This window comes from Dendrobates tinctorius, unplaced genomic scaffold, assembly GCF_039654945.1.
Source record: "Dendrobates tinctorius isolate UK_male_01 unplaced genomic scaffold, ASM3965494v1 ptg000241l, whole genome shotgun sequence".
In the NCBI taxonomy this organism is placed as follows: domain Eukaryota; kingdom Metazoa; phylum Chordata; class Amphibia; order Anura; family Dendrobatidae; genus Dendrobates; species Dendrobates tinctorius.
Window position 1 is genome coordinate 19,545,622 of NW_027361908.1, and position 21,878 is coordinate 19,567,499.

At 39.8% G+C, this 21,878-nt stretch overlaps 1 protein-coding gene across 3 annotated transcripts in view; it reads left to right on the forward strand.

Moving 5' to 3' along the window:
- TMTC2 (transmembrane O-mannosyltransferase targeting cadherins 2) overlaps positions 1-21,878 on the forward strand; it is a 454,418-nt gene that overhangs the window by 215,037 nt on the left and 217,503 nt on the right. For all 3 annotated transcript variants that reach the window (XM_073556991.1, XM_073556990.1, XM_073556989.1), the window contains exon 3: positions 17,268-18,096. In XM_073556991.1, the coding sequence (XP_073413092.1) occupies positions 17,268-18,096 (829 nt within the window). The remainder of the gene's footprint in view (positions 1-17,267; positions 18,097-21,878) is intronic.

Consider the following 21,878-nt stretch of genomic DNA (forward strand, 5'->3'; position numbering starts at 1 on the left):
CACACCTGAAACACTGCTTCTTTGTGTAGCATCATGGGAAATTTTCAAGAAATCAGCCAAGATATCAGGAAGAGAATTGTGGACTTGCACAAGTCTGGCTCATCCTTGGGTACAATTTCAACAGACCTGAAGGTGCCTTGTTCATCTCTACAATTATATGCAAGTACAAATAAGAGGGGACTGTCCAGCCATCATATCACTCAGGAAGGAGACGGATTCTGTGTCCCAGAGTTGAACATGGTTTGGTATATGTGCATATCAACCCAAGGCAAAAGTAAAATACCCTGTTAAGATGATGACGGAAGCTGGTAAGATTTTGTCAATATCCACAGTGAAACGAGTACTGTATCAACATGGGCTGAAAAGCCACTCTGCCAGGAAGAAGCCATTACTCCAAAAGAAACATAAAAAGCCAGGTTAATGTTTGCAAATGCACACAGGAACAAAGACCTTCATTTTTGAAGACCTGTTTTGTGGTCCGATGAAACTAAGGGGTACTTCACACTAAGCGAGATCGCTAACGAGATCGCTGACACATCACCGTTTTTGTGACGCATCAGTGGTCTCGCTGTGTGTGGCATGCATCAGCTACCCCCCCCCCCCCCCCGCCGGGTATCGCTGATTGCGCAGGAATGTCCTGGGCCATCTTTTGATCGTTGGTCTCCCGCTGGCCAGCAAGCATCGCTGCGTGTGGCAGTGGGAGACCAATGATCAGCGAGCTCCCGGCGCTGTAAGCAGACTTAGTTGCCCATTGTTTACCTTGGATACCAGCTCCCAGCGCGAACATGCTGGTATCCAGGGTAAACAGCGGGTAACTAAGTGATGCGTGCGCTTACTTACCCGCTATTTACCCTGGTTACCAGCGTCCTCACTGGTCCTGATTGCTGATGAGTTTACTTGTTTGAGAGCTCACCAGTGATCATGTAGCGACGCACCAGCGATCCTAACAGGTCTGATCGTTGTCGGAATCGCTGGTGGGTCGTTTAGTGTAACGGGTCCCTCAGATTGAACTTTTTGGGCATAATGACCATCGGTACAATTGGAGGAAAAAGGGAGAAGCTTGGAAGCCTAAGAACGCCATCCCAACTGAAAAACACAGGGGGTGACAGCATCATGTTGTGGGGTTGTTTTGCTGCAAGAGGGACTGCTGCACTTCACTAAATAGATGGCATCATGAGAAAAGAAGATTATGTGGCAGTACTGAAGCAATATCTCAAGACTTCAGCCAGGAAGTTAAAGCTTGGGCAGAAATGGGTCTTCCAAATGGCCAATGAAGCATACTGCCAAAATGGTAACAAAGAAACTTAAGAATAACAGTCAATGTTTTGAAATGGCCACCACAGTCCTATTGAAAATTTATGGTCAAAGTTGAAAAGGCATGTGAGCAAGGCCACCTACAAACCTGGATCAGTTACACCAGTTTTGTCAGGAGTAATGGTCCCAAATTCCAACCGACTATTGAGAAGCTTGTGGAAGGATATCCCAAATGTTTGACCCAAGTCATTCAGGTTAAGGACAATGGTACCAAATGCAATAAAGGACAATGGTACCAAATACTAATGGAATGTATGTAAACTTTTGACTTTGCAGTACCGTACATACTTGAATATAAGCCGAGATTTTCATCACTTTTTTTGAGCCGAAAATGTCCCCCTCAGTTTATACTCGAGTGAGGGTTCAGAAGATGGACGGGGAGTGGCAGGTCACAAGAGCCGGGTGCTGCAACTAAAGCCTGTGCCCGCTGTTGCAGAGAAATTAATATTCACTGCGCTTGGCAGTGAATGTCAATTTCACTGTAACAGCGAGCACAGTGTCAGCCACAGCAACCGGTTTCTGCAGCTTCCGGGCGGTCATATGTGCCCGCTGCTTAAGAAAAATTAATATTCACCTCTCTCCACTCTCATAGGCGAGGAGAGGTGTGAATATTCATTTCTCTTAAGTAGCGGGCTTACATGACCGCCCGGCGGCGGACACAGTGCGCGCTACTTAATAGAAATGAATACTCACTGCCTGCCACGCACATAGTTCCGACATGGGGAGCAGGGATTATTTTGGTAGCTGTGCTCTGCTTGTGAGAAGTTCATGATGTCACTGCCATGCACTGCTTACAAGCATAAAGCAGCTGCTGACACCGGAACAAGACGCTGCTAGGGAACCCAGTAAGGTAAGTATAATGATTTATTTTTTGATGGGGCCATACATACAAGAATGAGGATGAGGAGCCATGCAGACAAGGATAGGGATGAGGAGCCATGCAGACAAGGATAGGGATGAGGAGCCATGCAAACAAGGATAGCGATGAAGGGACAATGCATATCAGGCTTATACTCAAGTCTATAAGTATTCCCATTTTTTTGTGGAAAATTGGGTGCCTCGACTTATACTCAAGTATATACTATAATGCTTTAAAACATTCTCTATCTCATTATTCTGGCATTTGACAAATATTAATAATTATGGTTATCCTAATTGACCTAAAACGGGAGAGGTTTATTCTGATTTCATGTCTGATATTGAGAAAAACATGCATATGTGTCTTGTTATATAGTCCATGTAAACTTCTGCTTTCAACTGTAATGCTATGTGCACACGTGTGGAATTCCATGCCGCTGGAAATATGCGAGGAATCCGCATTTTATAATTCCGCCTATTTCCCACGGAAAAACTAGCGATTTGCAAGCGTAATTAGCTTGCAAAATGCTAGCGTTTTCCAAGCGATTCGCTTGGAAAACTGACAGGTTTCTTCACACTCGTCAAACATAGTGTTTGACGAGTGTGACCAACTTTTTACTATTGAGGCTGCCTATGCGGCATCAGTAGTGAAAAGATATAAAGTTTAAAATAATAAAAAAAAAAATAAAAATCGTGTTTTTCTCACCTTCCGACGTCCCTCGCAGCGTTCCCAGGTCTCAGCGATGCTCCCGGCAGGTCCCGTTCCCAGCGATGCCTTGTGACAATGACCTTTGATGGCATTGCAGTCTCGCGAGACTGCTACAGTATCGTGAGATCGCAAAGTCATCAAAGGTCATTATCGCAAGGCATCACTGGGAACGGGACCTGCCAGGAGCATCGCTGAGGCCTGGGAACGCTGTGAGGGACATCAAAAGGTGAGAATATCATGATTTTTATTTTAATTCTATTTTTTACACAGGGATATGGTACCCAGAGCCTGGAGAAGAATCTCCTCTCCTCCAGACCGTGGGTACCATCCGCAAATGTTCTGCTTACTTTTCGCATGGTGGGCACAGCCACATGCGGAAAGTAAGCAGAACAATATATTCCTATGTGTGCGGATTTTCCCGCGATTCCACACAAAGAATGAACATGCTGCATATTTTTCCGCGATGCAATTCCTCCACGGAAAAATGCGCAGCATTAGCACAGCATGTGCGGAATCCCATAGGATTGCATGGGATGCTTTTTTTTTTTTTTTGCGTTTTCGTGGAAAAATCGCGCGTTAAACGCTGCAAAAATGCAAAAAAAAAAAGCTATGTGTGAACACAGCCTAAATGTGCACTTGTCAACAACCAGCAATGAGAGTTAATGAACATGTACCAAAGTAGCAGTAGGACCTGGGGTGGGCGCTTCACTAAGGAGGCCTTTCTGCTACTTAGCTATGTATTCATTAACTCTCATTACTGGTTGTTTGTAAGTGTGCATTTACATCTATTAACTTACCTGTACTTGACATACACTAAATATTATTTTTATCTAGTAACATATATATTTTTTTGTAATTGTAAAACAGTAGCTGAAGACTGATTGGAGTTTTTGTAGCAAACAGTGTTTCCTTTCACTTCCTGTCTCAAAGGTCATAGAAAGCTGACCTTTGCTGGCAGCCCTCCTCGCTGAATTATTCATGTGATTGACTTTTTGTCAGTGCACACAGTTGTGCTCTGGGACATTTTATTCATTTACCTCATTTAAAGCGCCTTTCTGCACCTGTTCTAGTATTAATATTGTGTAATTTGGGCCTAATGCTTTCAATTGACTGCGCCTGAGAGAATATTTCAATGATGCAGAAGATTCAGAAAACACTCGAAAAGGGATCCTAACAACCAAGAAATGGTCAGACTGGACACCTCCACCTGGACGCAATGCTCATTTCGATAAATATATAGACTCATTCAGACATTTGATAAAATTCACCTTCGTAGACACCAACAGGAGACAAGCATCCAACATCAGTGCCCAGGAGAGAAAGACTATACAGTCTTTAAAAACCAACAAAGAAATCATCATTAAACCTGCTGTCAAAGGAGGTGCAATAGTCATGATGAATATGTCAGACTACATGAAGGAAGCACACAGACAACTTATGGACACACGCTACTACAAAAAATTGGAGTTGGATCCTACACAGGACTATTACAAGGAACTGAACAAGTTAGTATCTTGTCTGCCTGATGAATTCACAAGAACTGATGACCTGATACCAGAGAGTCCAAGAATAGGGACATTCACATGTTTTCCAAAATCCACAAATCTGGAAATCCAGGAAGACCAATTATTTCATGTGTGGGCACCCTTACTGAGCAGTTATCTGAAGGGTAGAGGGTATTCTTAAACCTCTGGTAAAGGATACACCCAGCTACATTCAGGACACAACTGACCTATTGAATAAACTAGCAGCAATAGTTCCTCAACCAGAAGGAACCATCCTGGCCACCATGGATGTGGAATCTTTATACTCTAATATTCCATACCAGGATGGATTAAATGCCTGAAAATTCTTCATAGAAAACACAGGGACTAATGCTGATTCTGTGGTGAAACTTTTGCAATTCATCCTCACCCACAATTTCTTTGAATTTGACAACAGGATGTATCTACAGGAGACTGGCACAGCAATGGGAAGTAAATTGGCTTCACAGTATGCAAATCTTTTCATGGCCAAGCTTGAAAGTGACTTCTTGTCCTCATGTCCTATCAGCCCTCTTGCCTACTACCGCTACATTGTTGATATTTTAATCATCTGGAAGGAGTCAGAGCCACAGCTAAAGACATTCCACGAACAGTTTAATCAATTTCATCTTACACTCAACTACTCCAACACTGAAATTAACTTTTTGGACACCATCATTAAGCTACAGAACAATGACATAGAGACAGCCCTGTATCAGAAGCCAGTCGACCGTCCAACATACCTTAAATGGGACATCCAAAACACACAAAAAAAATTATATTGTCTACAGCCAAGCCATCAGATACAATCGCATATGTTCCAACCCCACGGATAGAAATGAACACCTTGGTCGCCTAAGTAAGACCTTTTTGAATCAGGTCTACCATCCAAGAACAATTGAAGACCGGATGACAAGAGCGACCAGAATAGCAAGAAATCACCTGCTACATTACAAAGCTAAAAAAGAAAACAACCGGGTACCTCTAGTTGTCGCCTACAATCCAAATCTGGAGGTGCTAAGGGGGAGCTGCACGGAAATTACAACCTTTACTATAAAAAGATGCCCAATTACAATCCATTTTTCCTGACCCTCCACTACTGTATTTTAGGCAGCCTCCAAATCCCCAAATCAAAGAAGCATCATTGTCAGAAGCTCCCTGTCCTCTCCAACAGCTGCAGGAACCTTTCCTTGCAACGAGAAAAAATGTAAAACCTGTTTATTTATAATGACCATGGACAAGATAAAGATCCACAATTCACATCAGGACTACAAGATTCCAGGTACTTTCAGCTGCATCACATCTAATGTGTGGTGTATTTAATAAATGTCCACACTGGGGGTCTGTATGTAGGGGAGACAGTGCAAAAGCTTAAAACAAGGATGAATTCTCACCGCCACACAATAAAAGAAAAAAGAATGGATCTACCTGTTGCCAAACATTTTGGAATGCCTGATCACAGCACCATGGACCTGAAATTACTTGTATTGAAAGGTAACTTCAAATCTCAGAGAGACAGGAGAGTCTGGGAGTATAAACTTATGACAACCTTTGACACTCTCACTACAGGAATGCATGTGTCGCATGGATTTATGTCTTTTTACATCAATTAAGAAATTTGCTCTTCAGACTTGTGGGGGCATCACAACACAGAACCCAGACCCCAATCAGAGGACAATAAACATTTCACTCCTTATCTACGAACTGTTCCAATATTTATGGACACAGCTGTTTATCACTCAACCATAATGACAGTTTTGTGCTGTGTTTTGCATAAATATGTGATTCTTCAGATTTTGCATTAGTCTATATGCCTGAAGAAGAGACCTGAGTAGTCTCTAAAGCTTGCACTTTTTTACCATCTTTTCAGTTAGCCATTTAAAGTATCAACCATTGAGGACTCTCAATTCCAAATATTCTTTAACTTGCTCAGTCAGCTACAGCTGTGGATCATATTGATATTGCCTTTAAATTAAGGTATATACATACATTCATTTATTGAATCATGGTTCTACACAATATATACATTATTATTACAATGTAGCATGTTTCTTCCCCCTGTTTTTACCCTTGGCATATGTCAATTTTATTAACACATCTGTTTCTTGCACCTAGCGTCCTTTTGTTTGTGTATGTCCCCACTTTTTTATACTTGCATAATAAAATCTCATTTTTTAACCACTTACCGACTTACTAACTTTTCGTATGTTCCTTAGTGTTTTTTGTCTATACCAAAAGAGAAGATGCTATCTTCACTCCCTGCGCTTGTTAGATGTGCACAAGTCCAACATGTCCAATGATCCAAAACAAATGTACGTCATCTCTGAAGGACAGGGTGAAAGTGATTCAGTGGTCAAGTATGTCTTCTGATTTATATTCAACCAAAGCATCTATGGGGAATTCTGAAGAGACAAGTTGAGCATCACTCTCCATCCAGCATCAAGGCTCTAAAAGCGGTTGTTCTTGAAGAATCGAAAAAAGATAAATGTTGCAATATATCACCAACGCTTTCATTCCATGCCTTAAAGACTTTGTTCTGTTAGATTAAGAGACTCAGAGCTAGGCAGACTGGGAATTTCGGCCATAACATGGACCTAAAACATCGGTATGTGAATGCAGGCTGTTGATAAATGGTGCCAGCGTTTGGCACCTTTTAATATTTAAAATCACCATGGACTAAAAATAATTATCAATGTGAATAACAGCCATTTGTTGTTTAGCTTTTTGTCTTAGTCACTTTTAGTTGTGATCGCTTTTACTAAAGGATCAATGTGGTTTGTTTTAAATGGGCACAATGGCAACTCAATGAGAAAAACGGGTGGTTGCAAAGTAATTGTAGTGATTTTTTTTCCTACTCTTTCTGGACTTTCCAAGAGCCTGTATAAATTAGAGGAGGCCTGTCAATGGCACAGCTTGAAGTCTGTCTGGAAGGGGCAGCCGGAGACCTGTTAGACATACAACCTTAGTGCCGGAAGGAAAAGTGATACGTGAGTGGTCTCGTGTAATATGATATGTGTTAGCACTGTGGGTGCTTCATCATAATCTTTTTAAAAGATTAGTTTTAATGTTTTTGGGCATTTGACACATAGAAATAAAATTGTATAATAGCAAAACCCCACAAATTGTGACCTTATTGTAAATTCGATAACCAGAGGGGAAATATTGAGTGCCTGTTAGTTCCCTATACTACCTCAAGCTATATAGAAAACTGAATAACTGATCTCCAAATTGCATTATTGATATTGTGTTAAAGCTCTTCTCTCCCAAGAAAGAGATGATAGGGAAGGAGTACTGTAAAATATTCAGTACATTGTGAATCTTTAGTGGTGTTTTCCAATTTCAGAACCCTTTCCCCAGTCTCTGCTCAAGTAGACCACATGAGGCGCGGAGCTCACTCATTAGCTGCAGCGCTGTCGACCTACCATCTCAGGCAAACAGTGGCAGAGACTTTGTACTGGAGCAGGGAAGGTTATTAGAGCTCAGTGGTGGTGTTAATGTTTTTGTTTTTTACAAACCAGCCAAGGAACAGGCCTTTACTGAAACCAGAATGACCCTTTTAAAACATTTGTCACAATGTGAAAATCCTTAAACCTTTAAATAGAAGGCCATATGTAGCTGCCATGTAATGCTCCATGTCATTTGCTTACCCAAACGACAAAATGCTGGAGAAAGGAGGGACAAGCTGCTGAACATACATCCATTTATCACCATTTATAATTGGTGGAGAAAGGTTGACCTTGATGGACCTAGCTCTTTTTTCCAACCTATGCAACAATATATAACTTTAAACTCTTTTATGTAATTATTTAAAGAAGGTTGTGAAACACAGTAAAAAGCTGCAACTAACATTTCCGACTTATGTATGCCTATCACAGAATTGGGTCTAGAAACATCACAGTTCTCCATTTACCAAGCAATGATCAGAGCAGACAGTGCTCCACTGAGAGTTGAGGGGCTTCATAAAATCTCATCTGTTATGCTCCGTGTACATATCATTTGTGAGATAATTATTATTCCGGGAAATAATATGTGTGATGTAATATAACCTTGCCTGCTTGGTGATTGAACCATAAGACTCCTTCTTGTCTGCATTTCTTATTTTTAATTTAGAAGTTTCCTTGGGTTCAAAACTTGTAATTGATGGCAGATGCGGGAGACATAATTAGCAAAGCCAGTGCTATTTCTGTTGGCCATGAGTAGAGGCTAGACTGAATATTCATCAGTTTATTTAGGCACTCTGCTGAAGCTGTAATTATGTAGGCATACTAAGTAGCTTTAGCGATTGTTCAGAATTGCCTCTTAGTAGTGGAGTTGTCCTGGCAAATAAGAGGTAACCTTAAAGAGTATCTTCCCACTGAGCCTTCCCTTCCGTAATATCTCAGTGCAATCTACAGCAATAAAAAAAATTCTTCTGCTGTCATTGTGAAAATAGTATGGTTAAACCACATATTTCAGCGTTTTCATTGCAACCTCTGAAATCTGCGATAGCATTCACACCATAGATTAACATCCTGTAGAATTTAAATCAGCAGCGTTGCTCAATTTATGCTGCAAGTACTTAATGCGTCTGTAAAACATAGTTCATTTTTAGTTTGCCCCTTGTGGGAACAAAGCAAATGTTGCTCAGATTTCTGGAAGATGTATCATAAAAAAGATCAATCGTCACATTATATTGAATCTTCCAATCTAGATTGTTAGTCCTATAATTCGCAATGCAGTTCTCTGGAGAAGGGTGTTCTACACTGGTTACTGTCACCCAGTAGTAAAGGGGATAAAACAAGCAGGATTAGGCACTCTTTCTCTGCTAGTCATTGAGCAGCTACATGGTCTGCCGCTATGGTGTCTGTGCCCTTGACCAGGGGCATGACTATACTAGGGGAAAGAGATGCATTCGCAACTGGTTACTAGAAAGTAAGTGGTCCCAAAAGGGTCCCTTTGTCTAATATGAAGTTTATCACTAATCAAAATCTGTGATAGTTTGGGGAATATGTTAGAGATGTTATATTGGAGCTCCAAGCTTCATGTTACGTCACTGCTGTGATCACTTTTTTTACTTAAAGGGAATCTGTCACCACATTTGACCTATCTAAACTATTAATATGGGCATACAGGTTATAGAATGCTGAAAAAAAAGTAATCCCTGTATGCCTCATATGAAATGACTTGTTGCTGAGAAATCATCTTTTATCACTGTGTATATATGACCTCTTCCAAGCTCTGGGGAGGATTTTGTCTGGCAGATAACTCTGCCTCCAGAGATTGTTGCATGATGGAGTTACCAGTGTGATGTGTAATGGCTACCAATGACACCAGTGTAATGTGTAATGACTGCTCCCTGCTCTCCTTATCTCACTGCAAAGCTGTGTGTGACTATACCTAACACATCTGCAGATTCCTTTCAGCTTTAGCTTCCATCTCAGAGGTAGACAGGGTTGCAGTATTGCTACAATACTGCAGAGCTGAAAGAAAAGCAAAAAATGTGTTTGCAAGAAGACAATTTCTTTTCTCCTGGCTTGTGTTAATTTTCTCACACTAGTAACTTCCCCTTCGTGTAAAACAAGCTTTGGAGGCAGTGTTATCTTCCAGGCATCATCCGCTCCAGAGGCTGGAAGAGGTCATTTTTATAGTGATAAAAGATGATTTATCAATCACATTTCTGATGTGAGACCTACAGGTAGAAGTTTATTCAGCAGTTTAGAGCCTGCATGCCAATATTAATAGTTTAGATAGGTCAAATGTGGTGTCATTCCCTTTAAAGAGAACCTGTCAGTTGCCATTTTTTTTTTAACCGGCTGTAAATACCACTCTTCTGATTCTTGCGTTATTTTTTGCTCCTCTACTTCACCATTCCTGAGATGGTGCATTTGCATATAAGGAGTCAGCCATTTCTCAGGAATGGAGTGGTGCAGGAACAAAAGAAAAAGAACACCATATTTGGGAAAGCTTTGTCATTTACACCATGTAAAAAATATATATTTATGGCAAAGAACTTACATTCATTGTGAAATAACAACTCTGGCTCCTCTCTTCTTTTTTACTGTCTGTCTTTTTATTTCTTATTCCTATTGAAAATGTATGAATTGACAAATGAGCATTTCCCAAGATGGTCATTTCACAACACTGTCTGGCACTATAGGCTCTTATTGGGACAGTGTCAGTGTGCAATAATACACCCCAAAGTGGAAAAAAACAGATGTACGTTTACATAAGTTTCCAGAAGAATAACATGGGAATGGTACAAGTTAGAGATCTAAGAAAAGAGTCTCAATAGTTGGCACATTATTGGGCAATGCAAGTATTAACTAAACTAGGCAACTGAGGGCAGCTGAGGGATCCCTTTTAGAGTAGCACTAACCGTATAAATGTGATTTAAATATGAATACAAAACAAAAATCCTGTTACAATGTATTCATAATATTATTGTTAGTTGGAACTGAAGATGGTTCTTCTAAGTAACTTGAAAAAAACTATTAAGACCTGATTCTGACCAGAAGATTTGATTGCTTGCATCCAGCTGTGGAAACCAAGGCTCCTTAGTGAGTCCATATGTACCTAATCACTTTACAGCATGATGCCGGGAAGACAAAATTAGAACAGAGTGCTTGTGGACACTGAAGAAGGATGAACATTGCCCAGAGTGGTTATGTAATGCCAGCGTTGTCATCCGTCAGCCTCAATCGCTGACTGATCACCCTGGCCGATTGTCTGCATACATGTGGTGACTTACTAATGTGATCTCTACTCATATGGTGGAAGCTACCTTTCAACAGAGCCTGTGAACTCTCACACCATTGACAGTGAAGATGAGTGAGCCTTCCGATGTGAAACATTCGATTATTACTGTTGTGCAGCGGAATCCTGAAATGATTGGATAATAATGTTGTAGGGGAAAGTTCATACCTCCAGCCTTTATAAATTAGTGAACCACTGGGATGAAGTGGCCTGATGTTAACCCTATTTTCCAAATAAATGACTTGCAAAATAAGAAATGGTTTTCCTTGATCACACGAGGACAGCTGCCTGTGTGGTAGCCCCAGAAATAGAAAGTAATCACGTCTAATGCCGTGTTTGTTTTCTTTCCTCATTCTTTCTTATGAGACGCCTAATAAGTGACATCGAGGATGTCAGACATCTGGTTTGCAATGTCTTCACAGGCCGAATTGTAACTGACATGGTCTAAATTCCATGGTAGCCATACCAGACAAAGTCGGTACTGCTGCAGGACTCTTTCTGAATACTTTACATTATTGGAAAACCTAAAGGCTTGCTTTGTGATGCACATTTTGGTGATAATCTGAAAACCTAGTGGATTATAGGATTGTGTTGGAATGATGAACATTTTATTTGTAAGAATCCAAATCTCCTCATTTCTGCAATTGATTTGGAACCACCTAGGCTAAAAACAAAAGGTACTGATCTACAGAAAACCTGAAAATTAAGAAATTCTAAGTGCAGCTTCTTTTACAGTGATTTTATGGCATGAAATTATTGTACAGTCTTATTTTACATGAATGATTCATGATCCGTTTTACCCCAGACCATATAAATTGTCTATTTTTTCTTTTTAATGTAAGTATAACAGGCATGTGTTATTCTTGCCTTCAAAAACTGTGCAAATCTGATGTAAAAGAATGGAAATGTATCCAAAACATATGCATTTATTAGAGTGTATTTTAAAGTGGACCTGTCCCTTGCTCCAAAAATAAGTAAAATACCTTTCACCTGATTATGCTACTCTTTTTTCCTTTGCCTTACTATATTGCATTGATATTCATATTTGTTGCTTTTGGAGGTATGGTGCTAATAAAAATATGGATATCTTATAGCCTACATATTGTAATATATTGTTTATGTGCTTTGATATAGTGTGGTCATTAGACCAAGGATGGAAAGTATTGCAAATATGAAATATGGTTGTTTGAATCCAAACACTATATTGCAATATACTATGGTGTAATATCATTAATGCTAAACTTTGACACTGAGCCACAAAGCGTTTGCTCTGTGTCAATACCGTAAGACAAGGAATTGTTCTGTGGTCTTTGAAGCTCTGTGTTTCAAAGATTCATTATCCTGATTTGTACACAAGTGACCACTGTGATATTTGCGTTGACAAACAGTTATAGATACTGAATACTTTAACTTGGGGGGTGGTTGATGGGAATTCTACAAGGAGGTTTCCAACTAATTCTGTGTGGTGTATTCTTACAATAGGAATAACAACTGTATAGATAATGAATATTTATGCTGCTTGAACAAGGAAGTCTTGTGCTCAATAATAGTATGATTCTCGATTGACGAGAGACCAAAATGTTATGGTCTCATGTAGCAATATTGGGTCATGCATGACATCAATAATCGAGGACCGATTGTGATACACATCTTGACATGTATGAGTGTGTGTCTGAGTTACGATAGGTATCCAGTTTTCAGAATAGGCGATTATGGAAGTCATGCTGCCCATCTTAGAGCATTATGCTATGAGCATGAAGAGTTAACTTTGTAACAAGCAACATATGTTGAACTTTGAACAGTGATAGACAACTTTGACAAGTTGACCAGAGGCAAACAGAGCCTGGGTTATAATCAGTAGCAAAACAACCCTGATGCATTGTGCTATTGTTAAGAGACATGCTAATGGAAAACGAATCTCTGGTTGGTGCAAACTAAGATTGTAGTAGTCTATAACAAACAGACCTTGAAGTCTTGTGCTGTTGTCAAGACAACAACGTACTGTGCAGATTCAAGATTCTGATGCAGACCAAACATACTGCACAGTTGTAATGTGGGAGTGTTGTGTATAAAAAGGTGGACCCTATGTCAGTGAAGAGAGGGGACATTTCCAGGAAGGGACATTTCCAGAAGCTATCGTGGGTGCACAGTTTCTGTGATGACAAGACCAGAGTATTTTCCTTCTCACTGACACTGCGGTCCCTCCAGTAGAGAAGTGATGCTACAATGCTTTGTAATGTATAGTATGGATACTTATTTCTCTGTACTATAATTCATAATAATTGTATGACTCACATGAAATTAATTAACAAGACAGGGTAATATTATATCTGCCATTCCATTAATTTGGTGTTTTATAATCATTGTATAATAAAATTGTGTCATATCCAAGTAGTAGCCTTCTTTAAAGCCGTATCCGAACCTTATTGCTGAACAGTTGGCAATACAGGAGGGCAGTATGTGAAGTCTCTGATTCCAGTCTAACTGGTCATTTCTAGGCTTGTGCTTCTTTTGGGAGGAACTGGCCAGTTGGTGTACGACAAGGGTGGGCAATTATTTTTTCTGAGAGGCCACAGGCAGTATGTGAAGTCTCTGCTTCCAGTCTAACTGGTCATTTCTAGGCTTGTGCTTCTTTAGGGAAGAACTGGCCAGTTGGTGTACGACAAGGGTGGCATTTATTTTTTCTGAGAGGCCACATATTAGGTCTCCACTGTTGTGTAGGGCCGAACCAATAGGCTTAAATTAACTCTGCTCAATATTAACATATTAATTATAATCATTTAATATGAACTGTATCACTTAATATTGAGCAGAGTTAAGTATGCTGACATCCCATATACTCCATGTCATTTTAATCTAATACTGGAGATACCAGGGGTACTGAGGTTAGAAGAGGCTGCGCGCACTCTACTGTCCACCATGTATTTCCGAATGTTGCGCGGCTGCTGTGACCTGGAGTTATCTTGATAATATGGGCTAAAGGTTATCACCGGGTCACAGCCATGGAGTTTGTTACTGCACATACTCACAGGCACCTGTCATATTAACATTTTAGTACAGGTTTCTGCTAGTGTCACAATATGGCAGCCATTTAAATGTACTATAGTTGTTACCTTCCTAGACAAAACAATTGTGATTTGCTAATCAAACATATCTAGAAATTTGCAAGGACAATTACGGTATCTTCCTTCCTTTGTGTCTCCCCATTTTGTATTCCGTGGTTTTTGTTGCCCCTCTCACAGCAGCGACTTTAACCAAAACACAACCATGCACTGCTAAAAAAAAAAAAAATCTTCATTGCATAAAATTGAATGTAAATTGCCCAGTAGTGTGGATCTGAAATTTTTTTGTCATGTTGCTCTATCCTGTGGATCTTCACTGCAGATTTCACCACTTATTCTATACTGAATCTTAAAACTGCTGCAACTTTCATCCTGTGTGGACATACCCACAAGATTTTAAACTATTAACTGATTTATTTAAGGAACACACTTTTTCAGCATCCATAAGAAGTTGTGCATTTCCTCCTAGTTACTCATATTAATTGGCAATCACATTTTGCAGAACGAACACACAGGCTTGATTACAGCTAGCTGAATCACAACCACCCTATTTATAGAGTAACTGCTGCACCATAATAAAAATCCAATAAAAATTGTAAAAAAAAAAATGTGGAAAGGGTTAACAAGAGATTTGTAGATGTCTGGAAATCATCAAAACCACAGTGAAAGGTATGATCTCCAAAAGGAGAATACTTGGAGCAGTGGTTAATCTTCCCAGGAGTGTTGGGTCTGCCAGAATTACTCCAAGGACACAATAACTCATCCAGGAAGCAAAACATCCTTGAAGAACATCCAAAGACTTGTAAAATCTATCTAACCTCAGCTCCATGACTTCCCGACTACATAGCAAGGCTGCCTTCACACTATGGTAGCAAGATCTGCTCTACTCTAAGGCTATGTGCCCAGGTTGAGTTTAAATCCGGACACTGAAAACCGGACTCCTTCCCAGAAATCACGCGTTTTTTTTTTCCGTGCGATTTTTACACGATTATATTCGCGATTTTGCCGTGATTTTCGCGTGCGATATTCAAGCACTTTCCAAGCGATTTGAAGCATCGCTTGGAAAGTGATTGACAGGTTGGTCACACTCGTCAAACATAGTGTTTGACAAGTGTGACCAGGTTTTTACTATTGAGGCCGCCTATGCGGCCTCAATAGTAAAAGAAAGAATGTAAAAAATAATTAAAAAATAAAACATCGGGGTATATTTACCTTCCGACGTCCCGCGCAGTCTCTGCGACGATCCCGTTCCCAGCGATGCCTTGCGAGACCTGTGATGACATTGGTCTCGCGTTGCTATAGCGATCTCACGAGACCGCGTCATCACAGGACCTTGCCGCAAGGCATCACTGGGAACGCTGAGGCCCGGGATGGCAGCGCGGGATGTCGGAAGGTAAATATACCCCGATTTTTTTTTTATTTTTTATCCTTTTTTTTACAGGGGTATGGTACCCAAGGCCTGGAGGACAGTCTCCTCTCCTCCACACCGTGGGTACCAACCGCACATGAGATGCTTAACTTTGCGCATGGTGGGCATAGCCACGTGCGGGAAGTAAGCGGTTCTCATGCATTCCTATGGGTGCGGAATCGCGGCAATTCTTTGCGATTCCGCACAAAAGAATGAGCATGCTGCAATTTTTTCCGCGATGCGTTTCCGCCGCGGAAAAAAGTGCAGCATTAGCACAGCATGTGTGGAATGCCATAGGAATGCATGGGGTGCGTTCTGTACAAGATTTTTAAACATTTTCGCGCAGAAAATCGCGGCAAAAATGCTTAGAAATCGCATCGTGGCCACACAGCCTAAATATATTTTTCCTTTCAGATGTTTGAATGGATCCTAGTACAAATACAAATTATATGAAGAACTGTCCAAATTTTTCTTTTTGGAACATTTCCTTTGTACTAGAATCTGTTCCTCCTTTTGACATGTGGGAGTGTGGATCTCTAAAGCATGGCGGGAAGGTGGCATAAAAACACCAAAGATTGGTTTAATCGGTGATGACCAAGATGCAGTACTATTCGAACACAATTTTTAGAATTTCAACTTGCAGTTAAAGAAATGGACAGTTTATTTTAACCCAAAACATATTTTGGACTGGAATTGTCATATTCTAACTAGTCTACTTAGTTTATGTAAATGAGAAACTAGATCTGAGCTGAAAAAGTAAATTGTGCATTCTGTGCATATAAGGGTGTGACCGCCCTGTTTCTGAGTTGGGAAATCCATTCTGTCTGACCTATGCTTTACTGGTGGTTCAGTCCCTTGGTCCTTGTTCACATTTATGTCACTTGACAAGTGGAAAGGTTTTAAATACAAGAGTTACGACTGTCCCACAAGGGTTGCCTTGACGTGGCGGGATGGCTTGTACAATCTTCTGATCAAAATTATGTTTACTAAATACCCTTATTATTACTACCTTCATGCAATTTTTGCAATTTATTTTTTACTTTAGGATATTTGTTTTTTGTTTTTGGTTTTCTCTGTTTATGTAAAGCATGGTGGTGGTAGTGTTCTTGTCTGATATGCTATATCAGGACTTGGGCTTGTTATGGTTAAATGAGCCATGATCCTGCACTGTAGCTGAAATCTCTTCTTTTTTTTTTCTCTTGGCCGTCAGACTGCCAGACTACTGTGCTGAAACCAATTTGCTGAAACCAATTTGCTTCTTAAGAGTTATTCTCATCCCAGACGCAAGTGACATACAGAGTAGAGATTCTATAAATCTCTGATTGATGTGGGTTCCGACAGTGAGATCCCATACCTTTTGTTAAAAATTAAGGTCCTTAACTCACTTCCTACGTGAGCTCTTGGCTGCACATCATTGCATCAAAATTGCAGAGTGAAAAAAAACAAACAAACAATCTTCTCTAATGATTAAGTTAAATGATACATGAATATTTTATTCCGTATAGTTTGCGGTTAATCCTTTTGGTGTTTAATACTTGTGTGTATAGAACTTAGATTGCTCTGTCCATTTTGATTGTTTGCTGTTGGATGTATCACATTTGTAATAGATTTTTGACTAACCACTGTTTTTTTTTTTTCTTTTGTAATAAATTTGCTTACAGGGCAAGAACTGGATTCTTATACTTAGCATTGGACTTCTGGTTGCCTGTGGAGTCTTGTTGCTTGGTACTCGTTTTTACTGGATGGGTAACACACCACCAAGTTTTTCTAATTCTGACAACCCAGCTGCGGATTGTGAAATTTTACTCACACGTACCATGACCTTCTTATACTTGTCAACTAAGAACCTCTGGCTCCTTTTTTGCCCTGACACGCTCAGCTTTGATTGGTCGATGGATGCTGTGCCTCTGATTAAATCAGTCATCGACTGGAGGAATATACACACTGTGGCCTTTTACGTCTTGCTCTTCCTCCTTGCCTACACAAGTCTCAAGAGCTCCAGTACAAAAAAAGAATGCAATGGGAAAGTGTTCATGAATGGCAAGCAGAATACTAATGGCCATAGCTGTCAATCAGATTTAGAATACAAGAACTCTGAGCCGAGGACTACCATTGTCTCAAAACTTGAAAATGGTGTAGAAAACCATATTAACCATGGATTGCAACTTCCTTCTACAGAAAACATTGTTGTTTTAGCTTTATCTCTATTGATAATCCCCTTTGTGCCCGCTAGTAACCTATTTTTCTATGTTGGCTTTGTTATAGCAGAGCGCGTACTTTATATTCCCAGTATGGGGTTCTGTTTACTAATAGCTGTTGGGGCCCGAGCTCTTTATATAAAGGCCCAAAAAAACTTTCTGAAAAGCCTAATTTTTTATGCTGCCGCTGCGTTAGTTGTTTTTTACGGACTGAAAACTGTTGTTAGAAACGGGGATTGGAAAAATGAAGAGATGCTCTATAGATCAGGAATACAAGTCAATCCAGCAAAAGGTAACCCATCTCTTATTCTGTTGTCTACTTTGTAATCGTTTGACAATGATGCCTTTGTTTTGATTGTATGTTTTGCTGCAGTTGTTTCTTTTATGTGTTTTAGTGAGGTTTCTTGTGTTCTAATCTAGGAGGTAACAGATTGGATGTCCTTATACCCTCATTAACTTCCTTTAAACAAACCATTCCAGGATGAGTGGCAAGTTTAGTGCTTGTTTTTTTAGCCTTTCACGCTGTTATGCACTTACAAGATGGTGCTGAAATACAAGCTTTTAAAACATGCATTTACAACATCATTATGTCCTGTGCCTAGGATGCCATAATCAAATTCTAGCCAAACTGTATTTCTGCACTTATTTATGTCTACTACCGTAATTTACAGATGCTAAAACATGATAATGTAATGGTTTTACTTTTTATATCACAAGCATGTATGATTATTTTGGTGAGTATCATAGAATTGAAACACCTGTAATAAAAATGATATGTTTAGATGCCTTAAAGTATACGTAATAGACACACCAACCGAAAAAAACTTTAAATACGGACCAAGGTAAAGAATAAAATTGCGTTTTATTAAACAAACCATAAAAACAGGTATATGACATAATAGAATTTGTTAAAAGCGAGGAAAAATCACAGATGAGGCGACGTGGTATCTGCCAAATAGAGCGTATACACAACCAAGTAAATCCCTATATAGACCAGTATAAATCCCTATATAGTGAAGTGAAGGTCACATGTTATTCAACATCTCATACCTAAAGAGTGTGCTCACCATACCCGACGTACGTTTCTCATATAGATGCTTCCTCCCTGGACTACCTTTGTACTTTACATGGATTATGTGCACACTCTAAACCATGCCTATGTATTGATTAGCACATACTTTGATAGGGTATACTGTGTCCATATTACTGTCAGGTGTCTCTGTATACCTCCTGATTTTCATCAGTGAACTTGGCTCATACCCACCAATTTTGTGCCTTCTAGCGTATATATTATCTTTGGTCCAGGCTTTCCACCTTGTCCCCTCATCTGTGGTTTTGTCTCACTTTTACCAAATTCTATTATGTCATATACCATTTTTTCTGGTTTGTTTAATAAAATGTGATTTTATTCTTTACCGTGGTCCGTGTTTAAAGTATTTTTCCGTTGGGGTATCATAGAATTGACACACGTTTGCAACCCATTATTGTTGTGCAATTTTTGTTTTTAATGGATTTTTTTTGTCTAATCAAGCAGAGAAAATTCAAACATGCAGTGGAGAAAATAAGTATTTGATACACTGCAGATTTTGCATTTTTCTCACCTACAAAGAATGGAGAGGTCTGTAATTTGTATTGTAGCTACACTTCAAATGTAAGAGACAGTATCTAAAAGCAAAATCCAGACAATCTCGCATGATTTTTACAGAATTAATTTGCATTTTATGGCATGAAATTAGTATTTGATACAGTAGAAAAACAGAACCTAATATTTCGGACAGAAACCATTGTTTGCGATTACAGAGGTCAGATGTCTTCTGTAGTTCTTGACCAAGTTTGCACACACTGCAGCAGGGATATTGCTCCACTCCTCCATACTGATCTTCTCCAGATCTTTCAGGTATCCGGGAAGTCGCTGGACAACATTGAGTTTCATCTTCCTCCAAAGATTTTTTTTATTGGGCTCGGGTCTGGAGACTGGCTAGGCCACTCCAGGAGCTTGAAATGCTTTTTACGGAGCCACTCCTTAATTGCACTGGCTGGGTGTTTTGGATCGTTGTCATGCTGGAATACCCAGCCATGACCCATCTTCAGTGTTCTTACTGAGGGAAGGAGGTTGTTGGCCAAAATCTCATGATAAATGAACCCACCCAACCTCCCTTCAATATGATGCAGTCGTCCTGTCCCCTTTGGAGAAAATCACCCCCATAGTATGATTTTTTCCCTCACCATGCTGCACTGTTAGGATGGTGTCCTTGCGGTTGTACCCATCCTTCATCTGTCTCCAAACATGGGCAGTGGAGTTGATACCAAAAAGTTCTTATTTTGGTCTCATCTGACATGACCTCCCATGCCACCTCTGGAGCATCCAGATGGCCATTGGTAAGCTTCAAATGCTGGTGTGAGCTGGGGAGACCTTGCGTGCCTGGCAGGATTTTAATTAATGATAGCATAGTGTTATGAATGGTAAAGTTTGAGATTCTGGTCCCAGCTCTCTTCAGGTCATTATCCAGGTCTTCCAATGTAGTTCTGGGCTGATTCCTGACCTTTCTCAAAATCATTTTTACCCCATGATGCGAGTTCTTGCATGGAGCCTTAGGGTCCTGTTTCACTTAGCGACGCACCAGTGATCCTGACAACGATATGACCTGGTAAGGATCACTGGTGCGTCGCTAAATGGCCGCTAGTAAGCTGCCAAAAGGCAGATCTCTTCAGCGACGCAGCAACGATTCGGTGATCCGTTTAACGACCTCGCCGGTCATTGGTACCTTGTCACACAGCAGCTTTTTAGATGATTCCCACCTGCGTCCCTGAGTTCTGCGTCGCCGACAAGGTCGCTCGTCGGCATCAAACACAGCGATGCGCGCTGGCCAGCGGGCCGCAGACGATGAAAAAATGGCCCCAGACATTCAAGCACGATCAGTGATATCCAGCGGGGGGGTCGGTTCGGTTGCCGCTGCGTGTCACATGTAGCGAGATCGCTGGCAAGGTCGCTGTTGCGGTGACACTTCAGCGATCTCGTTATGTGAGAAGAAGGCTTTAGACTGAGGAAGAATCACAGTCATCTTGTTTATTTTCTAATAATTGTGTCAACAGTTGTTGCCTTTGCTTCTGTAGCCCATCCCAATTTTGTGCAGGTCTACAATTTTGTCCATGGTGTACTTAGGCAGCTGTTTGGTCTTGGTCATGGTGGAGAGGTTGGAGTGTGATTAATTGTGTGGACAGATGTCTTTTATACAGTGAACAAGTTTAAACAGGTATAGTTAATACAGGTAATGAGTGAAGAGTAGGAGGGCTTGATAAAGAAATACAGATCTGTGAGATCCAGAATTCTTGGTGGTTGGTAGGTGATTCAATACCTATTTCATGCAATAAAATGCAATTTAATTATTTAAAAATCATACAGTGTGATTTTCTGTTTTTTTTTATTTTTTTTTATTTTTAGATTCTGTCTTGCACAGTTGAAGTGTACCTACGATAAAAATTACAGACCTCTCCATTATCAAATACTTACCATTTTGATCAGTTTTTTAACTTGTGTTATTTTCTAGACAAACAATAATTCTTTTTGTTCAATAGTATAAAAAAAAATGAGCAAGTGATGCCAAATTTGTATCAGACACTGATGGAATACTGACAAGCCCATATTGCAGATGTATAATAGTGCGCTGGTGCGAAACAGGACTTGGTGAAATCCTGCAAAAAAAAAAAGGCCTGGAATAGATATTTTTTGATTCCCTGTTGCTGTTTTATACCAACAGCATTTAGATATCTTTATCGGAAATTTCTGTGATAGATATATATATATATATATATATAGATATATATATATATAGATATATATATAGATATATATATATATATATATATAGATATAGATATAGATATATATATATATATATATATATATATATATATATATATATATATAACATTTACAGTCTCATTGCTTTAGTAAATTTAACTTTTGTTTCCTATAAGAGGTTTTCTACCCAAAGTTGTAGATTGGCCTTGAATTGATTGTCTATACATTAGAGAATTTACAAAGATGTGAATATTGTGTTTGCCTTAGATATT